The 18,031-nt window shown below is 32.5% G+C and overlaps 1 protein-coding gene across 1 annotated transcript; it reads right to left on the bottom strand.

Moving 5' to 3' along the window:
• Nucleotides 1-261: 261 nt before the first annotated feature.
• On the bottom strand, nt 262-8,126 carry LOC148596971 (vasopressin V1b receptor-like). The gene is made up of 5 exons (XM_088564097.1): nt 7,454-8,126; nt 3,101-3,435; nt 1,936-2,089; nt 1,121-1,195; nt 262-834 (listed from the first exon to the last, which is right to left on the bottom strand). Exons 1-5 carry the CDS (start codon nt 7,620-7,622, stop codon nt 587-589), a joined length of 981 nt encoding a protein of 326 aa, XP_088420223.1. The 5' UTR covers nt 7,623-8,126; the 3' UTR covers nt 262-586.
• Nucleotides 8,127-18,031: the final 9,905 nt, after the last annotated feature.

The raw sequence follows: 18,031 nt of genomic DNA on the forward strand, positions 1-18,031 counted from the left end.
ATGAGCTATAGCATCTGAATTTTCTAAAAACAATCATTACATTTTTGATATGAAAAATACATGTACCATTTTGTATCATACATAATACATAGCAAACATAGTTTCATTGCTTACGGTGTATGAAAACATTGTAATTTAATTAAGTTTGGTTAAATTATACTTTATTTTGATGTATTTTTGCTTTTTAAACTAATGTGATACAATCTTATTTGCCTAATAAGAAAACTAGAGTAATGAAATGAAAAAAATGTATTTGCTAGACAAAGATAAGTTATATAAATTGTAAGAGTATACGTACACAGCTGTATTTAACAATTACATTTTGGTCTTCTGGCACTATCTAATTCTACAACGAATGCACACATTTTTTTTTATGTTTTTTTACCATTTCCGTTTACGATTGATATCCGTTTGTGAACAGAAATATCCTTACATACGAGTGTGACTTACGGCTAATTATACAAGTACGGTTCAATCACAGTGGATATAAAGAGAAGATACGTGGTATACGATACTATTTTATCACAGTTTCTTTTCGAATGTATTTTCGTGGTAGATAAAGTTTTTTGGTGTACTTAATCACTCATTATTTTCTCTTGTCAGAATTACTTGATGATTTCCTTGATGATAACAAAGTACGTCCTGTTGTATCCTTTTCTAACGTGTACCGTTTAAACATTTTATGATTGAAAGTTACAATCAACACTGGATTAACTGCACTGTTTAAAGGAGCAAATGCATTTGGAATGTAGAAAGACGCACAACTGGACCTTCGAACGATAAATCTATTGAAGACTATGGAAAAGCTGTATGGTACCCAGCAGATAATGAATGCTACAAATAAAGAAAAGTTGACAATCACTTAATATTTGATAAGTTCCTGCCTATTTAGTTCGAATTAAGTGTTACTCGATAATTACCACTTGTCTTACACGAGTTTCAGATAAACACATCTTACTGGACAATGAAAAAGGGCTTACACATTGTATTGTCATGTTGATATAACAGTATCAGTATACGTTTATAATATTTGTACACACTTATGTAGTTTTTATTATTTTTGTAAGCGTTGTATATTTTTATCATATTTATTTGTTTGTATTGTAATTACAATACATACCGAATCCCACCACTACAGCTACAAGTATACTTCGTCTTTCTGCCTTCAGAAGGGAATTAATCTGGTTGTGGTTTACTAACAAACGAAAGTATACAATAAATTGTAAATGATTGACGTATCATAGAGTTTAATGCTATAGCTGATTTTAAAGTGTTGAAACAGTGACGTTGTATAATGCTAGTGAAATAGCAATTTGTTTCCATGTGTCAACAAAAATCAACTATGAAACTTGAATTCAATGAATAATTTATTACCACTTATGACGACAAAACGCAAATGTTGAGATGAAGGAATATTTTAATAAGAAAACACATTAATCCTGAAATTATAAATCACCCTTTTGGTAACGTAATGTATTCTCATTTTGGAATCAAAGTTACAAATATCTACAAGATTGAAGTCATCACTACAGAATTTTATGGTCATCATCATGAATTCGTGGATCGTTATGGTGTATCCATCTGCGCCATGAAAATTGATTTATTCAACGGGTCATAGTTTTCCTCTCCTCGTTTGTCTACTCCGGACTGGACTTTTTATGAGCAACTCGGCGGGTGTTTCTAGAAAAGCAGAGGACGCTTAGTCTACCGGTGCACCTGGTCCATGCTCCCAGTTTCTAGTAGTGTCCGAGTTGCTCATTTTCTTTTGTTACTTTGACTGTATGATTTTAGTTACTTTATGTTCTTTGTTGTGCATGTCTGTTTGTCATATCTTGTCGTTGTGCCTGGATTACATTCTTTTGATTACTGCTATAACATCGGTTCCCTTGATTACTCCTTAACTGATTATTTATCAAGAACGAAAGCGTACTTTACCTCTAGAGTCTTCAGATTTAGTACTTTCACGATTGTCAAATATTTTTGAACCCTTTCTCTCTGTCCGCATGATGTTAACTATAAAACTATACACTATTACTAAAATTACGGCGGGAATGAATGTCAGCAAAGTCATCTGTATAGGTAGATATATCTGAAAATAGAGGTAAATCATATTTGTATCAGGGTCTAATGAAAATGAAGTACAAGTGCAGTAAAAAAAGATATTTCTGATTAGCAAATTAGTAAGTAAATTTTTTTGTATTTAAAGTCGGTTAATGTAACAAATAACATAAGCTCCACAAGCTTTTATACCGACTAAATATTAGTCGATAGTACTCGATATCTTGATGAAATAAAATTAAATCTCACTTATCTTCATGCACAGGTCAAAAGTAAAACTTTGTTACTTCATAATTGTAATCGAATAAAACAGCATATCACTTCATAACCACGACGAACACGATTATATCTGTGTTTATAGAGGCTTGGATTATTCAGCATAAAGTGTGTTACAAGGACCGTTGGAACCGTAATGTTTTAAGCGAAAAATAAGATTTTAACACTTCTAATGGTCCATGGCCCAGTTTTAAGTGGAGTCCGAGTTACTCATTTACTTTTGTGACTTTGTATATATTATTTCAGTTACTTTATGTTCTTTGTGTGATCTTCACGTCTGATCTATGTCCCTGGATAACATTTTATTTTATTTCCGCTAGATCTTTGGGTCCATGATTACTACATCATTATCTGCAATTTTGTAGGATTTATTAAAATGATATTTCTTTGCTGTTTTATTTCTAAAATCTGCCTTTTTAAGTACATTTTTAATTACTACTGCAAAATATTATAATTGTCCCATTGTTCCAATTTTCGCTTCGTTCGCGGTGGACAGAAAACCGCAAAAGGTTGTACCCGGGGAATAAATTTACGACTATTTTACGCCTATCATTTTTTTTCAAACCATGAAAATTGATACCCGCGAATATGTTCATTTGACGGAATTCGCGAAGATTAGCTACCTTGAAAATTAAGACGTTTTCATGATTTCATTTCGTTTAATGCACTGTTATTTGTCCTCTTTTAACAACCATTGCGTTCAAACGACTGTAAAACCTGGAGTTTATAACACAATTCGATTTTATTTACTTAGATAATTACATACATCTCCATATTTTCCCTTAAAGAACGGTGTGCACCAGACTTTCCCACTGTATACTATTATTCCACTTTTAAGATAGGGCAAACTAAACAGAGCAGCAAATATCCATGGAAGTAATATCATTGCGTATCTGTTTCTTTTATTCGTTCTTCCAGGCCACAGTGGCTTCCATAGAGCAATGAGTCGGTCATAACACATGGACAAAAGAATGTAGGTTGATGCAAAGAGAGCCACTTGTTGTAAATATAGAAATGCCCGGCAGGTGTGTTCTCCATACGTCCAATCTGTAAGAAGCTGAATTGTTCTTGTGAAATCGTGAAAAGTGGCTACAGCTAAATCTGTCATAAAATAAAAGTGAACAAAAAATAAACTAAAATAAACCATTGTTCTATGTAGAAATATGAAACAACAATTTCAAAACTTTTGCTATAATTTTCGGTCAATCATGTTTTCTAGGTGTAGGAAATTTGTTTCAAATTAACAAATTATAAATGTTGTTGAAATGCACATCTTCTTATCAAAATGTCCCAGGATTACATTCTTTTGATTTCCGCAAGAATCTTTGTTTCCATGATTACTGTTGTTAACATAAACATGTAGGTTTTTGTTTTCAGAATGTTTTATAATTTTGTTGTTTAAACATAATGTCACAATACTGTGACTTACTCAACATGAAATTTTGTGCCAGAAATTTAGATAAGAACAATTGGAAAATCAACATTTATCATATATTATAGAAACAGTATAAATGGATAACTAGAGGCTTAAAAGAGCTTGAATCGTTCACAATGTTTACCATTTGTTTATCAGAAAAAAATGGCAATGAGACAGGCTAAGTTAAAATTAACTGAATAGTCAAATGCAGAAAATGCTTTGAATAAATGATCTTCCTACTTATTATTGTCCATGCATAAGATCAAAAGTAAACTTTAATACAGTCTATGAAATATAAAATATAGGTTGCAGACTTCGTTTGGATGCTGATTCAATATCCTTGATTCATTTGTATATGACTTCAGTTATATAATCTTGCCTTTTATATTTAATGAGGTATGATACCAAAAGTACTAAATCGTGATGTTTTTACAAAAAAATAAGTTTTTTTTGTCTTCTTTGGCATATTCCTTTATATATTTTTGCATATATTCAACTATGTCGTAACACAGACATAAACATGTAGGTAGATTTATAAGAGAAATACATTTAGAAGGACCTAGGAATTAGAGTGTTAAATCAGGTATAGAAAAGATTGCAACAAAACTGAAATTTATAGAAGATTTTTGAAAATGATTTTTATAAGCATTATAAAAGATTGCAACAAAATAAAATTAAACAAAAAACTTTTTGAAAAAGTCAACAATGACAACAGACAACTACAACAAACAGAAAGTGATGGCAATAGCTCACACTGACCTTCGTCCCAGATGAGCTTAAATATACGATGAGAAAACCAACCTCTTCTAACTAAATTCTGTTACTCAGAATGTTAGTTGAAAACGCCAGACTTTGATTAATTTAAGTTTAAATTAATCTAAATTAAACATCATCGTATTAGAACAAAATGTAAACTTGGTCTGTAACGTATCATGATGAACTTATCATGTCATTATCTGCAAGCGTTTAGGAAAAAAGTCCTTAAAACGATTATTTCTGTAAATTTTGCTAAGTTTAAGGCCCGTAATTTCGGTAAAATCATCGATGCGAAACCATACAAACTTGTATTGTAACTTATCATGGTTAATTTATAATAAAAATCATGTCAATATGTGAAGATGTTCGGAAAAAAAATGTCAGGAAAACGGTTATTTCTGTGAATTTTGATTAGTACAAAGCCAGTAATTTCGGTAAAAATTATAGAAAAGTAAACTTGACTTTTAACTTATCATGGTTAACTTATCAATCAAAATAATATTTCAATATCTGGAAGTGTCTGGAAAACTTACGATGGACTGATGGACTGACGGTCAGACGGACGGGCCAAACACATTATACCCTGCGCAACTGCATTGCGTGGGGTATAATTATTTAGGCTCAGAGTTCTTCTTAGAGCACACATATTCCATAACAGATGTAAAATATTAACACTGCTACTGGAGTTACGCACAATCAGGTGATAAAGGGCAAGTAATTCTTTACATTTACGACATACTGTGAGGTGAAATATTGAATGAAACCAGTCATTAACTTAAGCCAAAATTGTGTATGTCATTTGACCATAAGGTCAAAGGTCATGTTCAAAAGTCACACACCTTGGTACATGATACTCAACCTTAGCGTGAAGTACCCACATACCAAATGTCAGGCAAAACTTTGGGTAGTATTTTGCCGAAATGTGTATCTTATTTGACCATGAGGTTGACAGGTTAAAGTTTGTTTTTTTTGTTTGGGTTTAACGTCCGAGTAGCAATATTTCAGCTATATTCAGACGATGAATATGAAATGGATGGTAAAATGAACATGAAATGATGATGAAATGAAAAAAGGATGGGACACAAGGATGATAGGGTCGACAAATTTTGATAGCCACTAGAAAAAGGGGGGGTGGGTAAGGTCGGACAATTTAGCCTCCTGTGGCGGAGCGCAAATGTTCCTACTCCTATCGAATACCACAGCAGGGTTCTTTAACGTGCGAATAACGTGGCATCTTTCCCTACACGGTGCACCCCTATGGTTTTCGGTCAGGTTTTCCGTATTATAGCCTGACAACCTAAGCACGTAACATGCCAGGGGTACCCCATTCCACATCCTGGGGCACAAATCCCAGTTGTTCTGTGGGCAGAGCGCCTAGCCCCCGGCTACGTTTCTGAGCAGTATTAAGTCGCCTTTAACGACAAGCTTAGCGCTGCTGCAGGCCTATTCTTTTAACACCCGGACCTGCACGGGGCGAGAGGTTATGGTAAAATTTCATCTATTCTGAAACGCAACACTTTACATTGAGAGTATATACCAACATACTACATATTAGAAGTCAATGTCAAAAGACAAAAAGCGTTATGGTATGGACACATTTTGTATGAATGGCATCAAACTTTGGTATGTTATTAGAGCATGAGGTCAAGAGTCAAGTTCAAATTTTAACCTTCCTAGTATGTGATGCCTAGCCTTTAGGTTTTATAATCCCATACCAAATATCAGATGTCTAAGTGAAAAGACAAAACAATTTTAGCCCAGACAAAATTTTGTATGTCATTTGACCTTGGAGTCAAAGGTCAAGGTCAAAAGTTATCCTATCTTCAACATTACACTATACCTTAATGTGATTTACTTACATACCAAAGATCATATATCTTGGTAAAAAGACAAAAAAACAATATGGCCAAGACAAACTTCTTTTTCTGGTATTTTGCCGAAACTTTTATTTTTTTATGTCTTTGGGGCTAAAGGTCAAGGTCAAATGTCACCTACCTAAAACATTACTCCTTGCCTTGGTGTGATATACTGAAATGCCAAAGATCAGATATATAAGTAAAAGACCAAAAAATAATAGTACAGACAAAATTATGTGTCATATTTTACCAAAATGTGTATATTATTTGACCTTGAGGTTAAAGGTCAAGGCCAAAAGTCCCCCACTCTGGTATGCGACGATTTACCCTGAGAGGATATACCAACATACCAAATATTAGAAGTATAGATCAAAAGACAAAAAAGTTATGGTCTGGACAAAGTTAAAATGTACGAAAAAACATTAAGAAGAAGAAAAGTCCTTACAGGGGGTGATTTTGGGTCCAGATGAGCAAAAAACAAAGATATGCTACACATTTTTATTTTTGATATGTTTCAGTGGAGATAACATACTACACATCCATGCATACATTTAATTAATATCTTCTAGCTCTTGTTATTCAGCAAAACGGGTCTGAATATAGCCTATTTTCGTACATTTCAAATTGTCAAAAATTAAGACTTTTTGTTGCTATGGTAACCAGATCTAAAAAGAACAGATTGTTTTGTACTTTATTGTAAATTATTTCTCTTAAGACATGCTCCATTAATATAATGATGTAGTTTGACAAATTTCCACCATTAAATATAAAAAATACATTCAAATTGTGATGTTTTTTTTAGTTTTAAGCCGAAAATTGGGGGTTGCTAAGGAATTGTCGTTGCTATGGTAACAGTGAAAACATTTTTCATTTTTTTAATATTAATTCTTGTTTTTCCATTAAATCCTACATATTGCAAGTCAATTTTGTTCAAATGTCTGACATCGATAAATCACCCACTGCATGATTCTTAGGTGGACTGCTACTTAACAACTGAGGTCATCAATAAATACTCATGTAAATTAAAATAAATATATTTTATATTTATTGAGAGCAAAGGACGGTACATATGTTTATGCTTATGTCTTACCAGTTACTGCTAGATGTAGAATAAGGAGAACTATATTGGTTTTCTTTCTTCGTCTGATTAACAAGACTATCACAGTTCCATTCAATATAAACGTTATGATCCCTTCAATAAGAGTGATCAAACCTGCAGCCCATATCTGTAAAAAAAGATAGATTAATGTATTGCCCATTCATATTGTATTCTTCAAACAGATTGTTTTGCCTTTGAAATACATCGAAACACAAATTGATTACGGAGTCATCTTTTTTTAAAAATAAACGCTAAATGCTAAATGCTTATCCTACCAATAAACCTGGTCCATACTCTCAGTTTTCAGTTGAGTCCGAATTGTTTATTTGATGTTGTTACTTTGTATGTATTATTTTTGTTTTTTATGGTCTTTGTTGTGTGTGTCTGTTTTCAATGTATGGTTGTGTCCCTGGATATCATTCTTTAATTTCTACTAGAATCTTGATTCCCTTAATTACTCTTACAAAATGACATTTTCACACACGTTTTATGAATTGATTTCCCAACGCGTTTTCATATGGTCAGTTATTTGAAGTATGCCAAATGTACTTAATTTTCTCAACGTTAAAACCTATGAAAAATACATGTTTAAAATATATTCTGCATTAAAAAGCAATTTGTATCACATGCTTCATTGTTTTCAAATTCAATATATGACAAGTTGTATATTGATAGTAACAGTCAACATCCATTTTGATATCATAAAGGTATATTATGATAACATGAAGTCAAAAGTCTTTAAATCAATACACGGCATGAATATCATACAGAATTTGACAGTTTAAAAAAGATAAAAAAAATGATACATTAAATTCAAATGTATTTTATAAATGTTATTTCCAGGTCCTTGGTTGTAAAACTTGTCATTCTCGTATAGAAAAGAAGAATGCCACTAAATTCCAAGAATTTATATTTCTGATTTATAATGTATAAAGGTTATCTTAGATCGCCTTTTCTAATTGCTGTTATTTGTCATATAATTTTATAAAAATATGCTTTTCAGAGTGAATTAAGTGGCACTACAGCTAAGAATCACGCAAATGTGATGGGTGAAAAGCCTACATATTTTTATTTTTGATATTTTAATTGCCATAGTAAAGAGAAATTAACATTTGGTTTTTCATATAACCCGCGTTCTTGGGTGATAAAAAATTATGTAGAATGCACTGAAGATTTCAAAATTAAGGGATATAAGTCTGTAAATGATACTTCAATGTTGATTGTCTCCTAAGAGCAGGCATATTTTCTTGAATAATTACACATCTCATATGTATTCTATTTTGCGGTGTATTACATTTTTCAGATTTTGATTGATTCTTACAAAGACACTACTTAAATGTATTTTAACTGTTACGAAGTGTAATTTTTGTGTTCAGGTTTCACTGTAAAAATATTGACTTAATAAGTACAGTTCTACCTTAAAACCAGAAAAAAGAAAAAAAAGAACAGGGAGAGTTGTTTTCATGATGTAATAAATGTATTAGAACAGTTTCATTGATTACCTACTGCATGTTTGTTTTTTGACAGAACCCTCTTAATTCAAAAGTATTTTCACCAAGGTACCACTTACCTCTTTTTCACACATATCCGACACTATAGTACTGTTCTGTTCTGTTGTATTCATTTTGTAGTTTGTAGCCTCCGTTTCGATCTCTTCGTTAATGATAGATAATTATATTCCGACATGCACGTAAGTAACAAGGAATCGACACCTTTTATATTTTTTATATGCTGTACCAATAATTCGGTAAATACGATACATTTTGATAATTGATATTTGTATATTGTTGTATTGCGATTCTGTTAAGCAGCTGAATTTCTTTAAAATACATTTTACATAATTTTACACTTCCTTTACCTCAACGGTCTGGTACTTTTGATCATCTCTCTTCTATAATTAAACACTATATCCACTTTTATATCCCATTGAAGCTTCTGGTACATGTATTGATCTAAATGATTCTACAATGAAAATGATTTGTTGATCATAACTGCCAGTCAAATAATTTCAATTGATTATATTTAGTTTGTAAATTATTAGCCACGATAATAGTATTTGTACATTACATAAGCCAGAAAATACTGAACTACCACCAAAGACATGTTATCAACCCATTTCAAGTAAATAAATAGAATCGTAAACAAGCAAAAATAGCAGTGAAGGCTATTAAGGAGGTATACCTAATGTAAAGGACACAACTCGTACAAATCATTTGAACGTTTGTATTCGGAATTTTACATCACACTTATGTAAGCATCAAAAAAATTTGGACTGATTTCGTTCTGTTTCAAATGAAAGCTTGATAGGTGTTTGTGAAATTGAATATGATACAACCATATCACCGATTTCAAGACTTATGTCTCTGGCTCGAAGTATTCCTCCTCAAACTTTGGTTGGATTAAAGAGTGCTGACAATAGTATTAGTTTAATGTCATCGAAGTTATTTAAACATGGAATGCTTATTATTATCACACTCTTGAGATAGTATTTCCCGCCATAAAATATTTTCCCGCCTTTTTTTTATCTTGATTGTAAGCTATTAATGCTATTTAACGTTCCGTGTTTTATGTGCACAAAACATTTACTTAGAACATGTAATCAATACAAGCTGTTATTCCCTATGCCCTATAGAAATTTCGAATTGATCAATTCATGACAAAATTAAAGACCTCACGGCCTCTAACCACTCTGACGGAGAATCAATGTCTTCTTGTTCTTGTTTTATCTATTTTCTTGCATAGTCCTTATTTTTTTTATTTGATACAAACTGTTATTCCCTGTGCCCTATAGAAATTTAGAATTGATCAATTCGAAAACATTTGGAAAGATACAACGCTACATATTCACTAGTCAAAAGTTAATATTTAAGAATTTTCTTCTTTTGGAAATAACTATAGAAGAAGAGAAGATATGAAATCCTAAAAATTCAAATTAGTAACGTTTATATAAATATTATAATCAATGGCAAAACTGGTGAGCACAAATAAGAATTAAAATGTTTAGTCCTTGTATTTGCATTGAACAAAATTGTAGGATTAAACAGCTATTTTCGGTCGTTCATACATGTATGAACGGATCTCGGAGCTCCTTATATGTGGCCGTTCATGTAATGTTTGAACGACCTAAAATAGGTCTTTAATTCTTATGATTTTATCCCAACATTTTGTAAGTATTTCTTAAAATGTGTTGAACCGGTGAATGTATTTATTGAATCTTGTTCTAGCACAGTAATCTTGGGGCGAATTTACTTGTAGTAAGATTTTTAGCATTTATAAGTTTCTTTCCCTGAGCTGAAAATTATTCATAGTAAACACTGTACCGGTAAAATCAATGTGGATGTAATAAACTATTCTTAGTTCGTTACCACACTCTTTCAGCATTGAGAATCTTATGATTAGAACTAAACGGTATTATTTCAATATTTTAGAACGAGAAAAGTATTGGCGTATCAGAAATACTGACTGAGTTTGATCGCAAATAATATCATTTTATCGTCTTTTCTGTAAGAAAGAAATAATGAATTTGCACCTATGAGAACCCCGTGTTCAACAACTTCCATTTCCAATTACTTTTTGCAATTTTTTGTTACTACGATTTAATTGCTTATATTTGTTTGAAAAAACAAACAAACAAACACAAAAATGAAAACAGAAGAAAATACACAACAAACACACACTGACAATTAGCAAATTTATTGATTAAAAGAGTGAAAACTAAAATCACACCATGAATTTTAGATCCAATTCAATGTAACTTCCACAAAAAATCGTTTGAAAATGTTAGTGCATGTACTTGCAACATGATTACTCTATTGCATGTCATGTTAACATGTATTAGCTACTTGAAGTACTATTTAATTTGTAAATGCAGTTTTACGAAAGCAAGTTTCTTTAGATCAAATTAGACTAACATTGTTATTTTAATGAAAAAAAGATAATTGAGCAAAGAATTGGGCATTCTATACTATTGATTTTCACAATGAGACAATTTTAAGAAGCTTATTGCGTCTTTAATGATACGGCGGTATATTTTAAGACCTCCCTACAGCTCCAATGGTCATTTCAACATAATCAATTATATACACCACCATGTATTTCTTAATTGAAAATCGTTGAAAGAGAAGTCAAGGGAACAAAAATTATAGTACAAATAAAAAAAAAACACAATTCAGGGACAAGGACCAAACAGGGAAAACAGACTAACATAAAAAGAACAAAAGACAACCAAAACAGTAAGTACAAAGAAACAAAAATAAATAAGTAACTCTGATTCCACTGATAAATTGGAGTATGGATTAGGTGCACAGTTATGGTAGACATCCTCTGCTTTATGTTTAGAAACACCAACAAAAACTAAAGTCTGGGGTAGAATTCTTAGTATCTTTAGTTTCCTTTACCTCAGGTTCCTTAGGTTAGATAAGAGATATAAAATAAATATAAAACTAGGATTGTATAAAAATAACATATACAAAGCTTTAAAATCAGTTTCATAAATGTGAAGAAAAAGTTAAGGAAATTATTAAGTACATTTTTTTCCATTGGAATACTGATAATATTTTGAAAAAAGCATCCTCCACAAGGGAAGATCCAGCATTTTGAAAACATCTTCGTCAGTATATTTGGAAGATTTTCATTCGTTTAAACATTTAATATGAATGTCTACTAAGTATCTCGTATCTGTATTTTTGTTACCGTTTTAAGTCAGGACTTAAGCTGAGGAAAAGAAGTACAAATGTTGAAATACTATTGTATTCTGACAATAATTATGAATTGAGGGTTTCCAGAAGATTTTTCGAATTTTTGTAGGATCCACTTTGATTTAATATCACTACGGAAGTAACATATACGGCAGATCACAATCATCGTCTTTAGTAGAGAAACAAAAAGATAGCACGATTTTACGGTTATACACCATCACTCCCTTGATGATTGGTCTTAGCAGCATAGGTCTTATTATTGCTATTATTTTTTTCTATGTCTACCTCCGATAATAAACATGGAATGTAGTCCATTTTTCACATAAAACCAATGTTGATTTAAGTTAAGTCTGCTGGCACGACGATATTCCTGTCATTAAAAATTAATGTAGCATTGACACTCATTGACCTAATTAAAAGTTTCATATGTTCGAAAAAAAAATCCTCACCCAGTCCTAAAAGTCCGAATCTGACAGCAGACCGGCACACTGAAGGTGTCCCTAGAGGGGAATCTCTGCAAGTCCACACCTGCTATGGATAGTACCCCGATAATTTCAACAAAGTGTACCCAATCGATCGTTAAGTCAGTGCGAAAATTCTTACTATTTAAGACTAATCCAATTTATTACTTTAAATAAAATATCTAACTACAACGATGACGAACCATATTGTTCTATATCAAAATGTGGAATTAAAAATTGCAAAACATACATTTTTATATCTGACTCTTTCTTCACTAGTATCCTTATGAACAAAACAAAAGAAGACCAAAATCACAAATCAGGATCTTATTCTTCGGATAAGAATGCAGTTCGTGTAGTCTAGTATATGTCACACACACACACACACACACAAAGAAAAAAAATCATTAAACAAAAAGTGACTTCAATCTTGTAGCAAAATAATCTTGAAGCCTAATAGTAAGACGTCTAGAGCGGTACAAACGTTTGGGGGTTTTACGGAAAGCGCTGCCATAACGTATGAGATGTGACATGAAGGTGTCAAAATGCTGTATATGATCTAACCATTGATTTATAGTCGTATATTGTCAATCTCAAAGCAAAAGTTACAGAATCAAAACAATTTTTAGAGCAGTTTTCTGTAAGCCTCAAAGTGGTGTGGAACTGCTTTATCAAATAGTTTGATAAAATTTTGTTTACTGACTAAGTAATGCATATAAGGACAAAAAAAGTCATATTTTCTAATTTTTATTGGGTTGCCGTTATAACCACTCGTACCTGATGTGCAAAACACATGGTTTTAAAACTCACAAGTTTAATGCACGAAAGTGTTAACATATTTCGTATTCAATTCTTTAATTTTCAATACTGCTCATTTGAAACATTCTGCATTTATATAATGTTTATAAAATTCTATTAGGATATCGCGACAAAAGAAAGTAAAAATAGCACACACTTTGAAAAATCATGATAAAACGCAGGTATGGAACAATTTGTGCTTTCGGTTTCCATTTATTCGCCACAAAATATGAGAAAATTGAATATGGTCTATTTTTTTCTAGTAAGAACATACTATTATGTGAAAGTTGTAACTACAGCAAGTATTGTTAAAAAGCTGCATAGAAAAAAAAAACACAATGCATTTAGCCTATTTAGGCAACAAACCATGTTTTGTTCAATTATTAATACATGTTCTAAATGTTAATTCATCTTAATTCAGATTTTGATATGATCCAACAAACATTTATTATTATGTTGATAAAAAGTGATATACTATAGTTATAAATTTACATGTACATGAACTAACTTAAGGTTGCAAACGTCAATATTGTGTGTACATGCGCTTTGTTTTTTGTATCATTTTGTCTTTTATAACTGCTTATTTTTTACTTCTTTTTTTGCAGTATGTATAACTAATGTCTAATATGATCATAGTTTCTTCAAGGGAAAGATATCCAAATACTACTTAAGTTCGTCCCCTGTTTTTGTTTTCCCAATATTTTACAAAACTGCCGGAACTATAACTGATGCATACGTAACTATGAAGTGTCATGTTGAAAAATATTATCGAGAGGTAGACTGTTCTACTTTTTGGCATGCTCCGGACCATGGTGCTCGGAATAGTTCTACAAACTACACTGGTGACAGCTAATTTATACATTGTGGCCCGGGATACTGACAAAAACTGATGACATGTGTAGGACTTTTAGAAAAGAACCCTTACACGACTTTTCACGTCGCCCAGTACAAAAAGGTCCGAACCTGACAGCAGATCAGACACGCTGCTGTTTTGTAAGACTGTGGTGTCCCCAGATGGGAATCTTAGCACGCTATCTGGTATGGATAGTGCACCGACCATTCAAACAAAAAGTACCCAATTACACGTTCATTCTGCAGACCATCTATTTCAGTGCAGAAGATCTGACTATTTCAAAATAATCAAAGAATTTTCCATCACTTAAAATGATATATTTTACTTCAATGATGACGAACCATATTGTACTATATCAAAATGTGGTATTAAAAATTGAAAAACATGCAACATTTGTATTACCGACTCTTACTACTCTAGTTCCCTTACAAACAAAACCTTCCATACAAGAAGTCTATATGACTTTAGTTGCAAATCAACAAACCTAATATATGGATTAGAAGGCAACTTATACGATCTAATATATATATCGGTGAAACACAAGAACGATTAGATACCATCAAATTCCCTACAGTTTATCAACATTTTAATCAACAATATTATTCAATCCTTTCTATGAAATTTCGTTTTTTAGAGAAAAAAATACCAACAGTCAGGTAAAAACTATCGTAGGGAAAGAGAGGGGTACTGGATACACAGACTAGGTAATGCAATACCTTATGGATGCAATGACAACATCGAGTATAGGAAACCATTCAAGCCAATATAACAATAGCATAAATATGATGAATTTATTTGACAAAACGGGAAAGAAGTCATGGCCATCGCCTCTATACATCACCTAATTTACATGATGTCTCAATAGATGGTCTCCTTCCTTTTATACAAAAACCTCTTGGACATCATCACATTAGAACTAAACTCTATTCTATACCTCTCACCTATCAAATGCCTAATTCCAAAGTACCGTGAAACACGCTCCATAAATTGGAATTATAACTTTAAAGTTCTTATGGATACCGTCGAGGACTATGCAAGAAAATAGATAAAACAAGAAAAGAAGACATTGATTCTCTGTCAGAGTGGTTAGAAGCGTGAGGTCTTTAATTTTGAAACGAATGAAAGTTTTAAGTAGGTCAATGAGTGCCAAGGCACATTGGTTTTCAAAGACCTCGATGTAGCAAAAACATTGTCTACTATACATGAAAAATATGTTGTCCTACCAGCAGACAAAGCCCAAATCAAAATTGTTTTTGTCTGCAGAACGTTTTAAATCCAGTGTTTATTATCAGAGGTAGACGTAGAAAATGATAACAGTGATAAGACCTATACTGCTACCACACTCTCCAAAGAAGAGATTGTGGTAAACCATAAATCTGTGTTATCTTCTTTTGGTCTCTTCTCTTTACCAAGGACGATTATTGTGATTTACCGTCTATGTACTGGATTCCTAAACTCCACAAGGATCCATACAAACAAGTTTCATAGATGGATCTGCAAAATGTACCACCAAACCTCTTTCAAAACTTTTAACTTCTAAACTCACAACTGTCAAAGAGGGTCTATAGTCCTACCACAATACTTGTTACTCCTGTGGTGGTATTAATTCAATGTGGATCCCAAAAAATTCGAAAGATCTTTTGGAGACAATCAGGTTTTATCTGAGTAAAATAGCATTAAAACCTATGATCTTTCAACACAGTATACTTCTATTCCCCAAACTCAGTTAAAATCCCGACTTAGAAATATTATACATCGTTTTCTTTTCAAGAAATATGGTACACCTAGATACAAATATATAGTTCTTGGTAGAGATTCCTCATACTTTGTAAGATATAATTCCAAATCATCTTCCAAATATACAAGGAAGATGTTTACAAAATGCGGGAATTTTTAATCGACAACATATTTGGCCAGTGAGGTGGACGCGTTTTTCAACAAACGGTCGGTATTCCAATGGGAAAAAAGTGTGCTCCTTTACTTGCTGACCGTTTTCGTCACTCGTATGAAGCTGACTTTTTTGCTGATCTGATTCAAAAGAAAGAATATCATTTAGCTAGATCCTTTAATCTGAGATTCCGCTATATAGATGACGTATTATCTTAAACAATCCTACTTTCGGGGATTTGATACATCGCATCTACCCCAAAGAACTTGAGATAAAGGATACTACAGACAAAGTGAAGTCATATTTTGACCTACACTTAGAAATCGATGGTAAAGGAAAACTATTGACCAAACTTTACCACAAATGTGATTCAAAATTGTCAATTTTCCTTTCATCTGTGGCAACATCCCTTTAGCGCCTGTGTATGGAGTGTTCATATCACTACCCATACGTTATGCCAGTGCTTGCCGAAACTACACAGACCTTTGTATCGCGCTAGAACTCTAAAAAAATAGCCTTCTGGAACAGGGTTATGTTGTTACAAGGTTGAAGTCATCACTACCGAAGTTTTATGGTCGTCATCATAACTCGTGAATCGTTATGGTGTATCCATCTGCGCCATGAAAACGGGTCATGGTTTTCCTTTCCTTGTTTGTCTTGACTTTATTTATAAGCAACACGGCGGGTGTTTCTAGAAAAGCAGAGAACGCTTACCCTACCGATGCATCTGGTCCATGCTCCCACTTTTTAGTGTAGACCGAGTTGCTCATTTGCTTTTTTTACTTTGTATGTTTGATTTTCGTTACTTTATGTTCTTTGTTGTGTATGTCTGTTTTCCATGTCTGGTCTTTGTCCCTGGATTACATTCTTTTGATTACCGCTATAACCTTGGTTCCCTTGATTACTCTTGAACACAATGTTTGCATTCAATTACGTTTTGTGGTAAAACGTGTATTTTTCTACATTGAAAATTAAATGACTCTGAAAGCTAATATCAGATATAATTTGAATTGCAATGTGAAAACATGTTTATACATGTCCTATTCAATTAACTGTGCACACAGTTTGATAAATTATTATTGTTTCAATATTGTTAAAAAAATTTCTTAAGGACCTTCATTTCATCCTTGAAAAATATCTTTGATATCACGATGATTTCCTTACAATTATATATAATTAAGAGGAAGCCATGAAAACCAGAATACAAATGGTAATAAAAAAATATACAAGTAACTCGGAATGCACTGATATATTGAAGCGCGCACCAGCTAGACCGTTAGTGAAAGTGTTATCTAATTTTCTAAATGCATACACTGAATTGTTTTATAGAATACCACGTCCGGAGGTGACAAGAGAGGAGAACTTTGAAACAATGAATAATCGGTTATTATGATGCAAACTGATTTAACATAACGATCAACAAATGTTTTATCAAGATTATAAAACTAATCTTCTGGTAAGGTCTTTTCTTAATGCAAGATGCATTGTACATGTAACCCTGTTTCAAGAGGCTTAATTAAAAACAAAAGTGATGATAAAGGAAAAATGATGACTTTACATGAACTCGTGGATTGCTTCGGTGTATCCATCTGCACCCTGAAAACTGATTTGTTCAACGTGTAATAGTTTCCCTTTCCTCTTTCGTGCACCTCGTTCTTGACTTTTTATGAGGAAGTCGGTGTGTGTTTCTAGACAAACAGAGGATGCTTACCCTAACCGGTACACCTGGTCTAGCTCCCAGTGTTTTAGGAGTCCGATTTGCTGATTTACTTTTGTTACTTTGTATGTATTATTTCAGTTATTGTATGTGTTTTAATGTATGTCTGTTTTCCATGTCCGGACTCCACTAAAACTGGGAACATGGGCTAGGTG

This window comes from Perna viridis, chromosome 15 (assembly GCF_037379345.1).
Source record: "Perna viridis isolate PV_CMFRI_1.1 ecotype Kerala chromosome 15, ASM3737934v1, whole genome shotgun sequence".
Classification (NCBI taxonomy): domain Eukaryota; kingdom Metazoa; phylum Mollusca; class Bivalvia; order Mytilida; family Mytilidae; genus Perna; species Perna viridis.